At 41.4% G+C, this 19,566-nt stretch overlaps 1 protein-coding gene across 1 annotated transcript; it reads left to right on the forward strand.

Moving 5' to 3' along the window:
• The first annotated feature begins 1,394 nt into the window (after nt 1-1,394).
• Nucleotides 1,395-19,009, forward strand: LOC133554060 (NADH dehydrogenase [ubiquinone] 1 beta subcomplex subunit 11, mitochondrial-like). The gene is made up of 3 exons (XM_061902425.1): nt 1,395-1,659; nt 10,833-10,963; nt 18,526-19,009. Exons 1-3 carry the CDS (start codon nt 1,456-1,458, stop codon nt 18,653-18,655), a joined length of 465 nt encoding a protein of 154 aa, XP_061758409.1. The 5' UTR covers nt 1,395-1,455; the 3' UTR covers nt 18,656-19,009.
• The last annotated feature ends 557 nt before the right edge of the window (nt 19,010-19,566 follow it).

Raw genomic sequence — 19,566 nt, forward strand, 5'->3', positions numbered from 1 at the left:
AAATAACTCCACTTTTTAATGTGTTTCTTTTTGTAATGGTATTTTAAGAATGTGCCGTAAGCCGCAGATTGGACACCACTGTTCTGAAAGCAGTGGCACACGTTCCAGAGGTCAGTTTGAGTGGAATATTACTCATTTTAAAGTCCTACTGAAAGCCACTACTAGCCACCACACAGTCTGATAGTTTATATATCAATGATGAAATATTAACATTGCAACACATGACAATACGCCCGCTTTAGTTTACTAAATTGCAATTTTAAATTTCCCGCTAGGTACCCTGTTGAAAACGTCGCGGAATGATGACTCGTATGATGAGGTGTGTGCGTGACGTCACCGGTTGTAGCGGACATGTTCTTCTAGCACCACTCATGGCAAAAAGTAGTCTGCTTTAATCGCATAATTACACAGTATTCTGGACATCTGTGTTGCTGAATCTTTTGCAATTTGTTAAAGTAATAATGGAGACGTCAAAGAAGAAAGACGTGGGTGGGAAGCAGTGTATTGCAGCTGCCTTTAGCAACACAAACACAGCCTGTGTTTTCTTGTTTACATTTCCAAAGGTGGAGCTTTACTATGGAACAGAGCGGTCAAGCGAACATGGTTCTCTACCACATGTCAACCAACTGGTTTTGGTGAGAGAATTGTGCTAATAAGTCGGCTCTCACCGTAGACATGAGCGGAGCTTGTGTCCTCTTGCAGCTGCGGACTCTCTTACCTCCTCCCACCGGAGACACTGGCAGTCACCACACGCGTGGCCACACCCCTCCGACTTTCAGGTACCAAATAATCTCACTAAAACACTAGTAACACAATAAGCAGATATGGGATTTTCCAGAATTATCCCAGTAAATGTGTCTAATAACATCTCAAACGCTCCCACTGCCCTCGTCTTTTTTTTCTTCTAGTCCTTCACTCTCACTTTCCTCATCCACGAATCTTTCATCCTCGCTGAAATTTATGGGGAAATCGTCGCTTTGTAGGTCCGAATCGCTCTCGCTGCTGGTGGCCAAGATTATAAACAATATTCAGATGTGAGGAGCTCCACAACCCGTGACGTCACGCGCACATCGTCTGCTACTTCCGGTACAAGCAAGGCTTTTTTATTAGCGACCAAAAGTTGCCAACTTTATCGTGGATGTTCTCTACTAAATCCTTTCAGCAAAAATATGGTGAAATGATGAAGTATGACACATAGAATGGAGCTGCTATTCCCGTTTAAATAAGAACATCTCATTTCAGTAGGACTTTAGTGGTTTATTCTAAGCCTGCAGGAGCCCTACGACTCAATCATTGTTTTTGTAATGAGCACATGCCTCCAGAGGGGGCAGTAATGCGCTTTAAACTAAACGCCAGCAGCCATTTTACTTGGAAGAAGGCAGGCTGAACCGTGACGTCACTAAGAGCTGGTTTCCGGTTCCGGGGCGACTGTATCCTTCGCCAACATCAGACAAAATGTTGTCCCGCTTGGCGCGGCTCGGACCTCTTCTGATGCCGCGCTTACCTGCTGTACACCTGCCGCGCTTACCTGCCGGACACCTGCCGCTTCGAGGCGTGTCCCAATCCAAGCCGAGCGAGGCTGTCAGTTCCAGCATCGCGACGGAACTCAAACATGCGGCACCGAATGTCGGCCACGGCCGCGTCAACCCCTATGTCAAGGTGACTTCCTGCTTCTACATTATTATAATATAATATGTAGGAGTTTTTATTTACATACTATGTCAAGGTGACTTCCTGCTTCTACATTATTATAATATAATATGTAGGAGTTTTTATTTACATACTATGTCAAGGTGACTTCCTGCTTCTACATTCTTATAATATAATATGTAGGAGTTTTTATTTACATACTATGTCAAGGTGACTTCCTGCTTCTACATTATTATAATATAATATGTAGGAGTTTTTATTTACATACTATGTCAAGGTGACTTCCTGCTTCTACATTATTATAATATAATATGTAGGAGTTTATGGCTGGCTCACATCGTGGTCACTCCGTGATCACGTACGACCGCCAGACACTTCTGGATGTGGACACATCGGGCCGTTTTGGACCGATAGACACTTGCGTGCTAGACTTGCTAACTAGCATGGGATTACATCGGCGGCTACATCCAGCGGCCTGTGAAGCAGGGGAGTCTAGTAGCAGTGGGGGCCGTCTACGGAGCAGACGCCAGCGGTGTGATCGGAAACGCGGATGCCGAGCGGGGCTAAAAACAAAGCAGAAGGCTAATCCCCACAGAACACCACTTTCCTCCATCCCGAAGACGGATTTAGATGGAAAATGCGCGACTACTGGTCTGGGTAAGGAGTCTGTTAAATTAGAACAAGTTGTTTCTGCTTTGAGTGTTTCAGAGTTGGACATGTGTTTTACTGAGGTGGCTATCTATGATGCGTGCAGTTTATCAAAGCAACAAACAAACAATCGGAAAATCCCCGTTACTGAGGTGGCTAACCATGATGCGTGCAGTTTATCAAAGCAACAAACAAACAATCGGAAAATCCCCGTTACTGAGGTGGCTAACCATGATGCGTGCAGTTTATCAAAGCAACAATCAAACAATCGGAAAATTCCTGTCGTATCAATTCCTAGATATGGTCGTAACTATACTAAATGCACTGGGCATAATAAACACAACATTATTAATATTGCTACTACGGATAATTTGATCAAAAACTCCCTAAAACAGCCCACTACCTATAATGTAGGTTTTTTAAACATAAGATCATTGTCTCCCAAAACGTTGTTAGTTAATGATATTATCAGAGACAACAATCTTAACGTCATCGGTCTCAGCGAAACCTGGCTTAAACCAAACGACTTTTTTGCGCTAAATGAGGCATGTCCTCCTAACTTTACACATGCGCATATTGCCCGTCCGCTCAAAAGGGGTGGGGGGGTCGCACTAATATACAACGAAAACTTTAACCTTAGTCCTAACATAAATAATAAATATAAATCGTTTGAGGTGCTTACTATGAGGTCTGTCACACCGCTGCCTCTACACCTGGCTGTTATCTACCGCCCCCCAGGGCCCTATTCGGACTTTATTAATGAATTCTCAGAGTTCGTTGCTGATCTAGTGACACACGCCGATAATATAATCATAATGGGGGACTTTAATATCCATATGAATACCCCATCGGACCCACCGTGCGTAGCGCTCCAGACTGTAATTGATAGCTGTGGTCTCACACAAATAATAAATGAACCCACGCATCGCAACGGTAATACGATAGACCTAGTGCTTGTCAGGGGCATCACCGTTTCCAAAGTTACGATACTCCCGTATACTAAAGTATTGTCCGATCATTACCTTATAAAATTCGAGGTTCAGACGCATGTTCGTCAAACTAATAATAATAATAACTGCTATAGCAGCCGCAACATTAATACAGCCACAACGACAACTCTTGCGGACCTACTGCCCTCGGTAATGGCACCATTCCCAAAGTATGTGGGCTCTATTGATAACCTCACTAACAACTTTAACGACGCCCTGCGCGAAACCATTGATAACATAGCACCGCTAAAGTTAAAAAAGGCTCCAAAAAAGCGCACCCCGTGGTTTACAGAAGAAACTAGAGCTCAGAAATTATTATGCAGAAAGCTGGAACGCAAATGGCGCACGACTAAACTTGAGGTGCACCATCAAGCATGGAGTGATGGTTTAATAACTTATAAACGCATGCTTACCTTAGCTAAAGCTAAATATTACTCAAATCTCATCCACCGTAATAAAAACGATCCTAAATTTTTGTTTAGTACGGTAGCATCGCTAACCCAACAAGGGACTCCTTCCAGTAGCTTAACCCACTCAGCTGATGACTTTATGCAATTCTTTAGTAAGAAAATTGAAGTCATTAGAAAGGAGATTAAAGACAATGCGTCCCAGCTACAACGGGGTTCTATTAACACTGACACGATTGCATATACGGCGGATACTGCCCTCCAAAATAGTTTCTCTCGTTTTGAGGAAATAACATTAGAGGAATTGTTACAACGTGTTAAGGGAATAAAACAGACAACATGTTTACTTGACCCTCTTCCTGGGAAACTGATCAAGGAACTCTTTGTATTATTAGGTCCATCAGTGCTAAATATTATAAACTTATCACTCTCCTCGGGCACTGTTCCCCTAGCATTCAAAAAAGCGGTTATTCATCCTCTTCTTAAAAGACCTAACCTCGATCCTGACCTCATGGTAAATTACCGACCGGTGTCTCACCTTCCCTTTATTTCAAAAATCCTTGAAAAAATTGTTGCGGAGCAGTTAAATGAACACTTAGCGTCTAACAATCTATGTGAAACCTTTCAATCCGGTTTCAGGGCAAATCACTCGACGGAGACAGCCCTCGCAAAAATGACTAATGATCTATTGCTAACGATGGATTCTGATGCGTCATCTATGTTGCTGCTCCTCGATCTTAGCGCTGCTTTCGATACCGTCGATCATAATATTTTATTAGAACGTATCAAAACACGAATTGGTATGTCAGACTTAGCCCTGTCTTGGTTTAACTCTTATCTTACTGACAGGATGCTGTGTGTCTCCCATAACAATGTGACCTCGGACTACGTTAAGGTAACGTGTGGAGTTCCCCAGGGTTCGGTCCTTGGCCCTGCACTCTTCAGCATCTACATGCTGCCGCTAGGTGACATCATACGCAAATACGGTGTTAGCTTTCACTGTTATGCTGATGACACCCAACTCTACATGCCCCTAAAGCTGACCAACACGCCGGATTGTAGTCAGCTGGAGGCGTGTCTTAATGAAATTAAACAATGGATGTCCGCTAACTTTTTGCAACTCAACGCCAAAAAAACGGAAATGCTGATTATCGGTCCTGCTAGACACCGAACTCTATTTAATAATACAACTCTAACATTTGACAACCAAACAATTAAACAAGGCGACACGGTAAAGAATCTGGGTATTATCTTCGACCCAACTCTCGCCTTTGAGGCACACATTAAAAGCGTTACTAAAACGGCCTTCTTTCATCTCCGTAACATCGCTAAAATTCGCTCCATTCTGTCCACTAAAGACGCTGAGATCATTATCCATGCGTTTGTTACGTCTCGCCTCGACTACTGTAACGTATTATTTTCGGGTCTCCCCATGTCTAGCATTAAAAGATTACAGTTGGTACAAAATGCGGCTGCTAGACTTTTGACAAGAACAAGAAAGTTTGATCACATTACGCCTGTACTGGCTCACCTGCACTGGCTTCCTGTGCACTTAAGATGTGACTTTAAGGTTTTACTACTTACGTATAAAATACTACACGGTCTAGCTCCATCTTATCTTGCCGATTGTATTGTACCATATGTCCCGGCAAGAAATCTGCGTTCAAAGGATTCCGGCTTATTAGTGATTCCCAAAGCCCAAAAAAAGTCTGCGGGCTATAGAGCATTTTCCGTTCGGGCTCCAGTACTCTGGAATACCCTCCCGGTAACAGTTCGCGATGCCACCTCAGTAGAAGCATTTAAGTCTCACCTTAAAACTCATTTGTATACTCTAGCCTTTAAATAGACTCCCTTTTTAGACCAGTTGATCTGCCGTTTCTTTTCTTTTTCTTCTATGTCCCACTCTCCCGTGTGGAGGGGGTCCAGTCCGATCCGGTGGCCATGTACTGCTTGCCTGTGTATCGGCTGGGGACATCTCTGCGCTGCTGGTCCGCCTACGCTTGGGATGGTTTCCTGCTGGCTCCGCTGTGAACGGGACTCTCGCTGCTGTGTCTTGGATCCTCTTTGGACTGGACTCCCGCGACTGTGTTGTATCCATTGTGGATTGAACTTTCACAGTATCATGTTAGACCCGCTCGACATCCATTGCTTTCCTCCTCTCTAAGGTTCTCATAGTCATCATTGTCACCGACGTCCCACTGGGTCATTATTGTCACCAATGTCCCACTGGGTGTGAGTTTTCCTTGCCCTTATGTGGGCCTACCGAGGATGTCGTGGTGGTTTGTGCAGCCCTTTGAGACACTAGTGATTTAGGGCTATATAAGTAAACATTGATTGATTGATTGATTTACATACTATGTCAAGGTGACTTCCTGCTTCTACATTCTTATAATATAATATGTAGGAGTTTTTATTTACATACTATGTCAAGGTGACTTCCTGCTTCTACATTATTATAATATAATATGTAGGAGTTTTTATTTACATACTATGTCAAGGTGACTTCCTGCTTCTACATTATTATAATATAATATGTAGGAGTTTTTATTTACATACTATGTCAAGGTGACTTCCTGCTTCTACATTATTATAATATAATATGTAGGAGTTTTTATTTACATACTATGTCAAGGTGACTTCCTGCTTCTACATTCTTATAATATAATATGTAGGAGTTTTTATTTACATACTATGTCAAGGTGACTTCCTGCTTCTACATTATTATAATATAATATGTAGGAGTTTTTATTTACATACTATGTCAAGGTGACTTCCTGCTTCTACATTATTATAATATAATATGTAGGAGTTTTTATTTACATACTATGTCAAGGTGACTTCCTGCTTCTACATTCTTATAATATAATATGTAGGAGTTTTTATTTACATACTATGTCAAGGTGACTTCCTGCTTCTACATTATTATAATATAATATGTAGGAGTTTTTATTTACATACTATGTCAAGGTGACTTCCTGCTTCTACATTATTATAATATAATATGTAGGAGTTTTTATTTACATACTATGTCAAGGTGACTTCCTGCTTCTACATTATTATAATATAATATGTTGGAGTTTTTATTTACATACTATGTCAAGGTGACTTCCTGCTTCTACATTATTATAATATAATATGTAGGAGTTTTTATTTACATACTATGTCAAGGTGACTTCCTGCTTCTACATTATTATAATATAATATGTTGGAGTTTTTATTTACATACTATGTCAAGGTGACTTCCTGCTTCTACATTATTATAATATAATATGTAGGAGTTCTTATTTACATACTATGTCAAGGTGACTTCCTGCCTCTACATTATTATAATAAATACTTCCCCCGCCTGTACAATATTACAATAAATAGCCTCTGCGTGTACAATATTACAATAAATACTTCCCCCGCCTGTACAATGTTACAATAAATACTTCCCCCGCCTGTACAATATTACAATAAATAGCCTCTGCGTGTACAATATTACAATAAATACTTCCTCCGCCTGTACAATATTACAATAAATACTTCCCCCGCCTGTACAATATTACAATAAATACTTCCCCTGCCTGTACAATGTTACAATAAATAGCCTCTGCGTGTACAATATTACAATAAATACTTCCTCCGCCTGTACAATATTACAATAAATACTTCCCCTGCCTGTACAATGTTACAATAAATAGCCTCTGCGTGTACAATGTTACAATAAATACTTCCCCCGCCTGTACAATATTACAATAAATATTTCCCCCGCCTGTACAATGTTACAATAAATAGCCTCTGCGTGTACAATATTACAATAAATACTTCCTCCGCCTGTACAATATTACAATAGATACTTCCTCCGCCTGTACAATATTACAATAAATACTTCCTCCGCCAGTACAATGTTACAATAAATACTTCCCCCGCCTGTACAATGTTACAATAAATACTTCCTCCGCCTGTACAATATTACAATAAATACTTCCTCCGCCTGTACAATGTTACAATAAATACTTCCCCCGCCTGTACAATGATACAATAAATACTTCCTCCACCTGTACAATGTTACAATAAATACTTCCCCCGCCTGTACAATGTTACAATAAATACTTCCTCCGCCTGTACAATATTACAATAAATACTTCCTCCGCCTGTACAATGTTACAATCAATACTTCCCCCGCCTGTACAATGTTACAATAAATACTTCCTCCACCTGTACAATGTTACAATAAATACTTCCCCCGCCTGTACAATGTTACAATAAATACTTCCTCCACCTGTACAATGTTACAATAAATACTTCACCCGCCTGTACAATGTTACAATAAATACTTCCCCCGCCTGTACAATGTTACAATAAATACTTCCCCCGCCTGTACAATGTTACAATAAATACTTCCTCCACCTGTACAATGTTACAATAAATACTTCCCCCGCCTGTACAATGTTACAATAAATACTTCCCCCGCCTGTACAATGTTACAATAAATACTTCCTCCACCTGTACAATGTTACAATAAATACTTCCCCCGCCTGTACAATGTTACAATAAATACTTCCCCCGCCTGGACAATGTTACAATAAATACTTCCTCCGCCTGTACAATGTTACAATAAATACTTCCTCCACCTGTACATTATTATAATGAATACTTCTTCCGTCTCTACAATGTTACAATAAATACTTCCTCCGCCTGTACAATGTTACAATAAATACTTCCTCCACCTGTACATTATTATAATAAATACTTCTTCCGTCTCTACAATGTTACAATAAATACTTCCTCCGCCTGTACAATGTTACAATAAATACTTCCTCCACCTGTACATTATTATAATAAATACTTCTTCCGTCTCTACAATGTTACAATAAATACTCACCAACAGCTTTCACCACCAGGCTGTTAGGCTGCTGAACTTTATGAATATAAAACTTAGCCAATAGAATAATGAGGTTGCAAAGGTAGAATTCCTTTTCAATTTTTGTTCATATAGTGTAAAACTAGATATCTCATCTTTAAAACAAGGCACAAATTTGTCATGAATATTGTCCAGGATGAAGCAACACATGCTGCCATAGTGATGGAGTGCTGTCACAAGTCCTAAACAGGTGGTAAACAGTCTCTGGATGCAAATTACATAGGGTGCAGGTAACATAAGGTGCAACATGCATGTTACATAGGGTGCAGGTAACAAGGTGCAACATGCATGTTACATAGGGTGCAGGTAACATAAGGTGCAACATGCATGTTACATAGGGTGCAGGTAACATAAGGTGCAGGTAACATAAGGTGCAACATGCATGGTACATAAGGTGCAGGTCACATCAATGCCTTTCTTGTATCCAACCATCACAGTCTTTCCAGGCTAATAACCATGAATGATTTTGAAAGAAATCTCTTTGACTTTGTTTGGCGGCTGTGTTATTGGCTTTCATGTAACATTTGTATTCCAAGTCACTGCCAGTCTTGCACATCCAACATGTCGTTAAACTAACATCTCGTCTTGACTTCATTGTGCGAACCGGCCGCTTTTAATTCAGATATATGGAAATAATTGTCAGCGTTAAGTAGGCGAGTGGTGAGAAACTAAGGCTGAGCGATATATTACGATATGCAAACCCCAGAAGCAGTGTAGTTGTCACCTTGTGTAAATGGTAAATAAAAATAAAATACAACAAATCCTTGTCAACTTATATTCAATTGAATAGACTGCACAGACAAGATATTTCATGTTCACGCTGGAAAACTTTATTTGTTGCAAATATTAGCTCATTTGGAATTTGATGCCCGCAACATGTTTCAAAAAAGCTGGCACAAGTGGCAAAAAAGAGTGAGAAAGTTGAGGAATGCTCATCAAAGACTTTTTGGGAACATCCCACAGGTGAACAGGCTAACTGGGAACAGGTGGGTGCCATGATTGGCTATAAAAGCAGCTTCCATGAAATGCTCACTCATTCACAAACAAAAACTGGGGCGAGGTTCAACACTTTGGCAACAAATGCCTGAGCAAATTGTTTAAGAACAACATTTCTCAACCATCTACGCTCCGTTATGTCATCAAACCGTTCAGAGAATCCAGAGAAATCACTGCACCAAAGCCATGATACTACGCACCTTGGATCCCTCTGGCGGTACTGCATCAAAGAACGACATCAGTGTGTAAAGGATATCACCACGTGGGCTCAAGAACACTTCAGAAAACCACTGTCAGTAACTACAGTTGGTCACTACATCTATAAGTGTGAGTTAAAGCTCTACTATGCAAAGCCATTTATCAACACCCAGAAAGGCTTTGCTGGGCCCGAGCTCATTTAAGATGGACTGATGCTAAGTGCAAAAGTGTTCTGTGGTCTTACGAGTCCACATTTGGAGAGTGTGGACGTGGTGTCCTCTGGACCAAAAAATGAGTTTGTCAAAATGCTTGATAACGTGTAAGAAAATAGTGCAAAGTGTGAAAATGTAAACATAATGCAACCTGAGAAGAACTATTTTCTGCAGGTTTAGTGGCAGGAAGTTACGGATGTTCTCTAAAGGGTGAGCGTGGCTAAGGTGGTGTGGTATTAGCGCTCTTGCCTTGCATCATGTACACACCACATTGGTCTGATTACGGTCCCTTTTTAAATAATTAAAAAAAAAAAAGTGCCATTCTGTCCAAATGACTTTTCCTCTTTTGTCTTCATTTTAACCACGAGACAACAATATGGCACAGCTTGACAGTTGATACTGTTACCTGATTGGCTGTGTGGAGGTGTGTCCCTCCCACTCATCACTGATCATTCTTGCCTTGCTTGCTTACCAGAGACACTTTGTTCATGCAACCAACCTTGCTTCCATACTTCACTTTTATTCCAACCAAGAACAAAACATTTTTATACAACTTTTTACTCTGGAATACATTTGGTGTTATCTCGTAGTGTCATTATTGTATTCAACAGTGTTCTGTACATTTAGGCACATTTCCCATAGAATAATTAATTTAAATGTGTTTGCCAATGCAGAGAACAAACTGTAGCTACCAGTTAGGAACCAAATCAGTAATAATTATTTCCATCAATTATGATTAAATGATTAGCAATAATAATTGTATCGTCAGATACTCTGCCATTTCTGTTGTATGACTGATCTTCTTCACTTGTTTGCTATTTTACAGAATCCAGAATACTATGGCTTCTCCAATGACCCTGAGGTGGATCTCATAAACATGAGATTAGCCTTCTTCTTTGGTGTGTCTCTGTGTCTCGTCGTCGGAGGAACATTCCTTCACTACTTACCAGACCCTGGGTATGATTTCACTTGTACTTTCATACAGTAAAAGCTTAAGGAAGAGAGAAAAGCCCAGCCCCTGGTGGTCTTGGTGTCACACCGACTATGCTAACTTTATCACCCCGTTCTCACAGACCCTGAAGCTACAAACAGTAATAGAAGTCCTTGCAACTTGTTAGGAACATATCCATGGCCTTGTTCTGCATTATGATCATACAATATCATCATAATAATACATTTTATTTGTAAAAAAAAACTTCACATTGAGCAAACAACCTCAAACTGCTACAGTGTATTTAAAAAACAAAACAACAACGCTAAAACCACAAATAGCTGCCCCCAACAAGTAAAATAAATAGTAAAAGAATAAAAACAAAAACAGCCTAGTAGCTAGAACAGGGTTAGGGAACCTATGGCTCTTTTGATGACAGCATCTGGCTCTCGGATAAATCTGAGCTGACATAGCTTAACACGATAAGTAATGAATAATTCCACTTGTAATCACAGTGTTAAAAATACAAAACATTCTCATGCATTTTTAATCCATCCATCCGTTTTCTACCGCACCTGTTCAAGAAGTGGCGTTAATGGTAAGAAGTTATTTATTTATTATTGGTTAGTGTGGGGATTGCCCTCCTGGGGGTTCTTCAGACCACCAAGCACCGACATGAGAGCCCGTTTCAGGGTTACAATATTGTTTTATTTCTCAATAAGTCTCTCAGTTGCTTTCCAGCAATTGCCTTTTTTTCTTTCGTTCTCGCTCGCGCTCTGCCTCCAGCCCCAACCCCAACCCCGTCTCTCCTCCTGGCTGCTGCTTATAACAGAGTGACAGATGATTAGATAACAAGGCCCAGGTGGGCCATCTACACACCTGTCGCTGATTTCAAGGCCGATCCTGGCAACACCCCGCTTCGCTGCAGGCCTGAAGGCCACGCCCCCTCCACATTTGGCTTCAGAATAACAATGTTATTACAAAGAATAAGAGACCTATTTTACTCTAGAAATGTTGGTCTTACTTAAAAATGCACGCGTTTAGTTGTGTTCAGTGTTAAAAAAATATTATATGGCTCTTAAGTAAATACATTGTAAAATATTTGGCTTCTTGGCTCGCTCAGCCAAAAAGGTTCCCGACCCCTGAGCTAGAACTAGCACACATATATCAAAATAAAGGCTTTTTTTTAAAAGAAGAGTTTTTAAGCCATTTTTAAAAGCATCCCAAGTCTGTGGTGCCCTCAGGTGGTCAGGGAGAGTGTTCCACAGACTGGGAGCGGCGAAGCAGAAAGCCCGGTCTCCCATAGTTTGGAACTTTGTCCTCGGAGCTTGGAGAAGGTTAGCTTGTCCGGAGCGCAGGTGTAGTGTGGAGGATTTGGGGGTGAGCAGTACTTTGAGGTAGAGGGGGGCATTTCCACACCTCTTACTGAACCGGTTAATAATATTAATATATGAATTATACCTGTAACTGGGAGTCTTGTACAAACCAAGTGCACACCTCCGGCCTTCACAGTAAAACGGTTGTGCGTGGTATCTTGTCGCTAACAAAATAAGAGCCCCAGAAGAATGGTTACCATGGTTTCCCCAAAATGTAATAATCATTCTTGGTGGCCTGCCACAGCAAAATAAAAGTTTTCACACCTAAAAATGATTTCTGAGTGAGAACAAATTACTGCGGTACCAATTCATTAACAACAGTAGTATACTGCTTCTGAAAAATAGCAGTACTTTTTTTTAATCTCCCGGATGCTGTGGTGACATTTCTGGTAAAACTTGCATTTGTGCATATTAGGCAACGCACACCAACGGACTACTTACAAGCAGAAACACAGGAAGGGGAGAATGGACACATTTTAGCTGACAAACAAACCATGAAGTTGAAGCCATAAACGCTGAATCACCCTTAGCTAGCGGCTAACATCCATCTGCAGTGTTTTAGCTACTTCTAAATCACTAATCCTGGTCTCCATGGCGCCAAACAAAGTAGGTTTCTTACAAGTATCATTATCGCTGCAGGGCGAGGAATAGCTAAACATGCTTCACTACACACCGTAGGAGGATACAATAGCTCACTGCTAACATCCTGAATGTAAACAAACAGCATGGGTGGATCTACACGGACATCGATGCACTGTAAGTGTACGGGAGCCTGTAAAGGACTGGATTTTACCTTAGGGGGATGCTCTGATTATTCAAATAGTAGTTACTTCTCCAAGCTGCAACCGTATAGTATTACCCACGCAACCTTGCTTGTTAAGACCGGAGCTCTTTTAACACTTTTTTTTGCTGCCGGCGGAAACAAAAAAGCCCATAACCATAGCAGCGGTTGAAGGCCTACTGAAAGCCACTACTAGCCACCACGCAGTCTGATAGTTTATATATCAATGATGAAATATTAACATTGCAACACATGCCAATACGCCCGCTTTAGTTTACTAAATTGCAATTTTAAATTTACCGTGAAGTGTTGTGTTGAAAACGTTGTGGTATGATGATGCATGCGTTTGAGGTCAACGGTTGTAGCGGACATTTTTTTCCAACCCGATCCACGCTATAAGTAGTCTGCTTTAATCGCATAATTACACAGTATTCTGGACATCTGTGTTGCTGAATCTTTTGCAATCTGTTCAATGAATAATGGAGACGTCAAAGAAGAAAGATGTAGATGGGAAGCGGTATATTGCAGCTGCCTTTAGCAACACAAACACAGCCGGTGTTTCCTTGTTTACATTCCCGAAGGTGAAACTTTACTATGGAACAGAGCGGTCAAGCGAACATGGTTCCCGACCACATGTCAACCGGCAGGTTTCGGTGAGAAAATTGTGGTAATAAGTCTGCTTTTACCGTAGTTATGAGCGGAGCTTGCATCCTCCTGCAGCTGCGGACTATTACCTCCTCCCACTGGAGACATTAGCGGTCACCACACCCCTCCGACTTTCAGGTACCATATAATCTCACTAAAACACTAGTAACACAATAAGCAGAAAAGGGATTTTCCAGAATTATCCTAGTAAATGTTTCTAATAACATCTGAATCGCTCCCACTGCCCTCTAGTCTTTTTTTTTCTTTTTTTCTAGTCCTTCACTCTCACTTTCCTCATCCCAAATCTTTCATCCTCGCTCAAATTAATGGGGAAATTGTGGCTTTCTCGGCCCAAATCGCTCTTGCTGCTGTTGGCAATGATTGTAAACAATGTTCAGATGTGAGGAGCTCCACAACGCGCACATCGTCTGCTACTTCCGGTACAGGCAAGGCTTTTTTATTAGCGACCAAAAGTTTGAGAACTTTATCTTGTTCTCTACTAAATCCTTTCAGCAAAAATATGGCAATATTGTGAAATGATGAAGTATGACACATAGAATGGAGCTGCTATCCCCGTTTAAATAAGAACATCTCATTTCAGTAGGCCTTTAAACAACTTAAAGAAACACATTTTACCTTCCCAAACGACACATATGAAATAGAATTAAATAATAATAATCAAACCCTTAACAGAAATGATCTCCTATCTGTAGAACTAAAGGAACAATTCCATAAATATGCAAACCTTCAGAACAGTAACGACACCAAGTACAAGTGATGTTGTTTTCTCTAAAAGGACTGGAGAAGTATCAATTAACACAGATTTGTTTTTTATTGTAAGCATAACCTTTTTTTTTAGCCTTTTTACAGAAAATATATGCATCATGTGTGCCCTGGCCTCGCCCCTGCCCCATCTTGGGGAAACCCTGTTGACTGTTATTATTTTTCACTTGAAGAAATAAACCTTGATGCAATTTGCAGTAAGGGAGTGCTGCTGTAAAACTATACTTTCACTTAAAATTTTACTCTTAAGACTTTTAAGAAAGTTTAAACTGTCGTAAGTTGTTTATGGTGAAGAACAAAAACCAAGTACATTAGTTTTTTGTACATTTCAATGTAATCAATTTAGAAACTGGGTAATGGAAATTAAATGGATTTGTGTAATGAGCCACGCATACTTGCCAACATTGAGACCTCCAATTTCGGGGGGTTAGGGGTGTGGGTGGGGCGGAGGCGTGGTTGGGGGCGTGATTGAGGTGTGTGTGTGTGTGTGTGGGGGGGGGGGGGGGGGGGGTAAGAGGGGTGGCGTATAATTCACCAACTCGAGTATTTCATATATATTTCATATATATGGGGCGGCATAGCTCAGTTGGTAGAGTGGCTGTGCCAGCAACTTGAGGGTTGGATGTTTGATTCCCGCTTGTGCCATCCTAGTCACTGCCGTTGTGTTCTTGGGCAAGACACTTCACCCACCTGCTCCCAGTGCCACCCACACTGGTTTAAATGTAACTTAGATATTGGGTGTCACTATGTAAAAAAGCGCTTTGAGTCACTTGAGAAAAGCGCTATATAAATATAACTCACACTTCACTTCACTATATATATATATATACAGGTGCTGGTCATATTATTACAATATCATGAAAAAGTTTATTTATTTCATTAATTCCATTTAGAAAGTCAAACTTGTAGAATGTATACATTCATTCCAAACAGACTGATACATTTCAAGTGTTTTTTGCCAAAAAAGAGATGATTATAGCTGACAACCAATGAAAACCCTAAATTCAACATCTCAGGAAATTAGAATATGGTGAAAAGGTCAGATATTGAAGACACCTGGTGCCATACTGTAATTAGCTAACTAACTCAAAACACCTGGAAAGCCTTTAAATGGTCTCTCGTTTTGATTCCGTATGACACACAATCATGGGGAAGACTGCTGACTTGACAACAGTCCAAAAGATGACCATTGATACTTTAAAGAGGGAGTACTAGACACAAAAGGTCATTGCCAAAGAGGTTGGATGTTCCCAGAGCTCTGTGTCCAAGCACATTAATAGAGAGGTGAAGGGAAGACAAAGATATGGTAGAAAAAAGTGTACAAGCAAGAGGGATAACCGCGCCCTGGAGAGGATTGTCAAACAAAACCGATTAAAAAATGTGGAGGAGATCCACAAAGAGTGGACTGCAGCTGGAGTCAGTGCTTCAAGAACCACCACGCACCGACGTATGCAAGATATGGGCTTCAGCTGTCGCATTCCTTGTGTAAAGCCACTCTTGAATAAGAGACAACGTCAAAAGCGTCTCGCCTGGGCTCAAGACAAAAAGGACTGGACTGCTGCTGAGTGGTCCAAAGTTATGTTTTCAGATGAAAGTCAATTTTGTATCTCCTTTGGAAATCAAGGTCCCAGAGTCTGGAGGAAGACAGGAGAGGCACAGAATCCACGTTGCCTGAAGTCCAGTGTCAAATGTCCACAATGGGTAATGGTCTGGGGTGCCATGTCATCTGCTGGTGTTGGTCCACTGGGTTTCCTGAGGTCTAGGGTCAATGCAGCAGTCTACCAGGAAGTTTTACAACACTTTATGCTGCCTACCGCCGACCAATTTTATGGAGGTGAAGTTTTCATTTTCCAACATGACTTGGCACCTGCACACAGTGCCAAATCTACCAGTACCTGCTTTAAGGACCATGGTATCCCTGTTCTTGATTGGCCTGCAAACTCACCTGACCTTAACCCCATAGAAAAGCTATGTGGTATTGTGAAGGGGAAGATGCCAGATGCCAGAGCCAACAATGCTGAAGAGCCAAAGGCCACTATTAAAGCAAGCTGGGCTCTCATAACACCTGAGGGTGCAACAGACTGCTGGACTCCATGTATTGCTGCAGCAATTCAGGCAAAAGGAGCTGCAACTAAGTATTGATTGCCGCACATGCTAAAACTTTCCATGTTCATACTTTTCAGTTGGCCCACATTCTAAAAAATATTTTTGGGGTACTAGTTGTAACTGATATTGTAATTTTCTGAGATACTGAATTTTGAATTTTCAGTAATTGTCAGTACTAATCATCAAGATTTAAAGAAATAAACATTTCAAATATATCACTATGTGTGTAATGAATTGATATAATATGTAAGTTTCACCTTCTGAATATAATACTGAAATAAATCTACTTTTTCATGATATTCTAATAAGAACAGCACCTGTATGTATGTATATATATGTATATATCTATGAAATACTTGACTTTCAGTGAATTCTAGCTATAATAATTTATTTTATTATATACATCAATAAAAGAAATAGTTGAATTTCGACGGCACCTATCAAATACACAGTAATAAAAACACAGTTCTACTACCTGTACTGTGCTTGTTGGTTACTAAAAACAACAACAACACTTACCTTTCACTATTTGAGTAACCTTTGTTCTGCCATTTGCGTATTGGCGAGCGATCTCCGAATCCGGGAACATCCTTCATGGATTTGTTGTAGACATCCGCAAATGAGAAGGGGTTGTTGCTTCCAGCTATCAGCATAGCCATCTTTGTCTCAGCATGAGTTACACCATCGGGTCTTCATTTTGCAAAGTGGGCCATAATACTGGGTTGTGAACGATGCTACGCTGCGGACGCTTTGTGCTTCGCTGACTGACCGTTCATGGCTGAGTATATCCGTTCTTCCGCCGTGTTCAGTGGAGAAGTCTGTTCTACAAAACTTACAGGCAACATTCCCCTTCAAACTCTCCTGGATAAACTGAAATTCTTGTTTCCAATCGTTCTGGAACTTGCAAGCGTATTTCTTCATTTTGCTCGTCGACGGTGTAATATATTGGGTTGGAGTCAATAACCAGGCGACGTGATGAAGTTATATCTCTTAGGGCCGTCGTGGGAGAGTGGCCGTGCGCAACCCGAGGGTTCCTGGTCCAATCCCACCTAGTACCAACCTCGTCACGTCCGTTGTGTCCTGAGCAAGACACTTCACCCTTGCTCCTGATGGGTGCTGGTTAGCGCCTTGCATGGCAGCTCCCTCCATCAGTGTGTGAATGGGTAAATGTGGAAGTAGTGTCAAAGTGCTTTTTGTACCTTGAAGGTAGAAAAGTGCTATACAAGTACAACCCATTTCTCATCTACTGTGGGCTTCAGAACAGACTTCCTACTGCATGTTCCTTGGCTGCACTTAAATGTAGACTATATTTACATTGTATTCTATGTACAGTAGATGGCAGTATTGTCCTGTTTAAGAGGGTCACAACATTGAGTCAGGTCTGGAGCTGGAGGGGGCGTGGCCTCCAGCCCCGCCTGAATTTGAGGAGATTTTCGGGAGAAAATTTGTCCCGGGAGGTTTTCGGGAGAGGCGCTGAATTTCGGGAGTGTCTCGGAAAATCCGGGAGGGTTGGCAAGTATGGGGTCATGGTACTCTCCTCTCGTGAGGAATACTACCACACTTTATTGAATTGGTTCTTTTTGGTGTATATAATAAAAGTATACAGCGCCTCTGGAAAGTATCTTTCTTATTCCAGTCAACTGGCACGGTGGTAGAGCCGTCGTCCAGAAACTACAGGGTTCCTGGTTTGAATTCTGGGGTGCTGTGTGTGTGTGTGGGTCGGTGAATAATACCAATATTCCAAAATGTGGTTATCCAACACCAAAAAGTGATGCTTGGTAAATATTTTCCAGATGCACTGTAACAGTGAAACAAGAACTTGATAAGCAAAGGCAATATTCCTTATTGTGTGTGTACGTGTGTGTGTGTGGTTGTGTTGTGTTGTGTTGTGTTGCAGTATGCGTGAGTGGGCCAGAAGGGAGGCTGAACGTCTCATCCTGCAGAGAGAGAAAGAGGGTCTACCTCTGATCACAGAAAACTACTTTGACCCCAACAAGATCATCTTGCCCAGTGTTACCGAGGAGTAAAATGAACAAGCATCCACTTCATATATTTCAGGATTATTGGATGTCGTTAAGTAGAATAATAAATGAGCAAATTGTTGAATTTGTTTATTTTGAGTAGGCTAAGACTTCAACTTAAGAACACGTTTTCAATGAAGACATTGTAAATCAACAGAAGATTCCACCACTAAACTCTTTTTGTCGCCAAATTTCTGGATTTGATAGTTCCAACAGTGCTGAAGCCATTGAAATGTCTACATCACAGGCATCAAACCCAAGGCTCGGGGGCCAGATGTGACCCCTTACTTCATTTTATTTGGCCCTCAAAATCCTGGAAATAAAATGTATCAATAAAGTACTGCAACTTGTCTTACTGAATGTGTTCCTCATTTCTATTTTGGCAGAAAAAAAGTATATGTACTCCATCCATCCATCCATTTTCTACCGTTTATTCCCTTTTGGGGTCGCGGGGGGCGCTGGCACCTATCTCAGCTACAATCGGGCGGGAGGCGGGGTACACCCTGGACAAGTCGCCACCTCATCGCAGGGCCAACACAGATAGACAGACAACATTCACACACTAGGGACCATTTAGTGTTGCCAATCAACCTATCCCCAGGTGCATGTCTTTGGAGGTGGGAGGGGCCTATCCCCAGGTGCATGTCTTTGGAGGTGGGAGGGGCCTATCCCCAGGTGCATGTCTTTGGAGGTGGGAGGGGCCTATCCCCAGGTGCATGTCTTTGGAGGTGGGAGGGGCCTATCCCCAGGTGCATGTCTTTGGAGGTGGGAGGGGCCTATCCCCAGGTGCATGTCTTTGGAGGTGGGAGGGGCCTATCCCCAGGTGCATGTCTTTGGAGGTGGGAGGGGCCTATCCCCAGGTGCATGTCTTTGGAGGCGGGAGGAAGCCGGAGTACCCGGAGGGAACCCACGCATTC

This window comes from Nerophis ophidion, linkage group LG06 (assembly GCF_033978795.1).
Source record: "Nerophis ophidion isolate RoL-2023_Sa linkage group LG06, RoL_Noph_v1.0, whole genome shotgun sequence".
NCBI classification, from domain to species: Eukaryota; Metazoa; Chordata; class Actinopteri; order Syngnathiformes; family Syngnathidae; genus Nerophis; species Nerophis ophidion.

Coding starts and splice junctions, on each gene's coding strand:
- LOC133554060 (XM_061902425.1), top strand. CDS start 1,456: ATGTTGTCCCGCTTGGCGCGGCTCGGACCTCTTCTGATGCCGCGCTTA. Junction 1,660..10,832: donor GCGTCAACCCCTATGTCAAG/GTGACTTCCTGC, acceptor GCTATTTTACAG/AATCCAGAATACTATGGCTT. Junction 10,964..18,525: donor CACTACTTACCAGACCCTGG/GTATGATTTCAC, acceptor GTTGTGTTGCAG/TATGCGTGAGTGGGCCAGAA.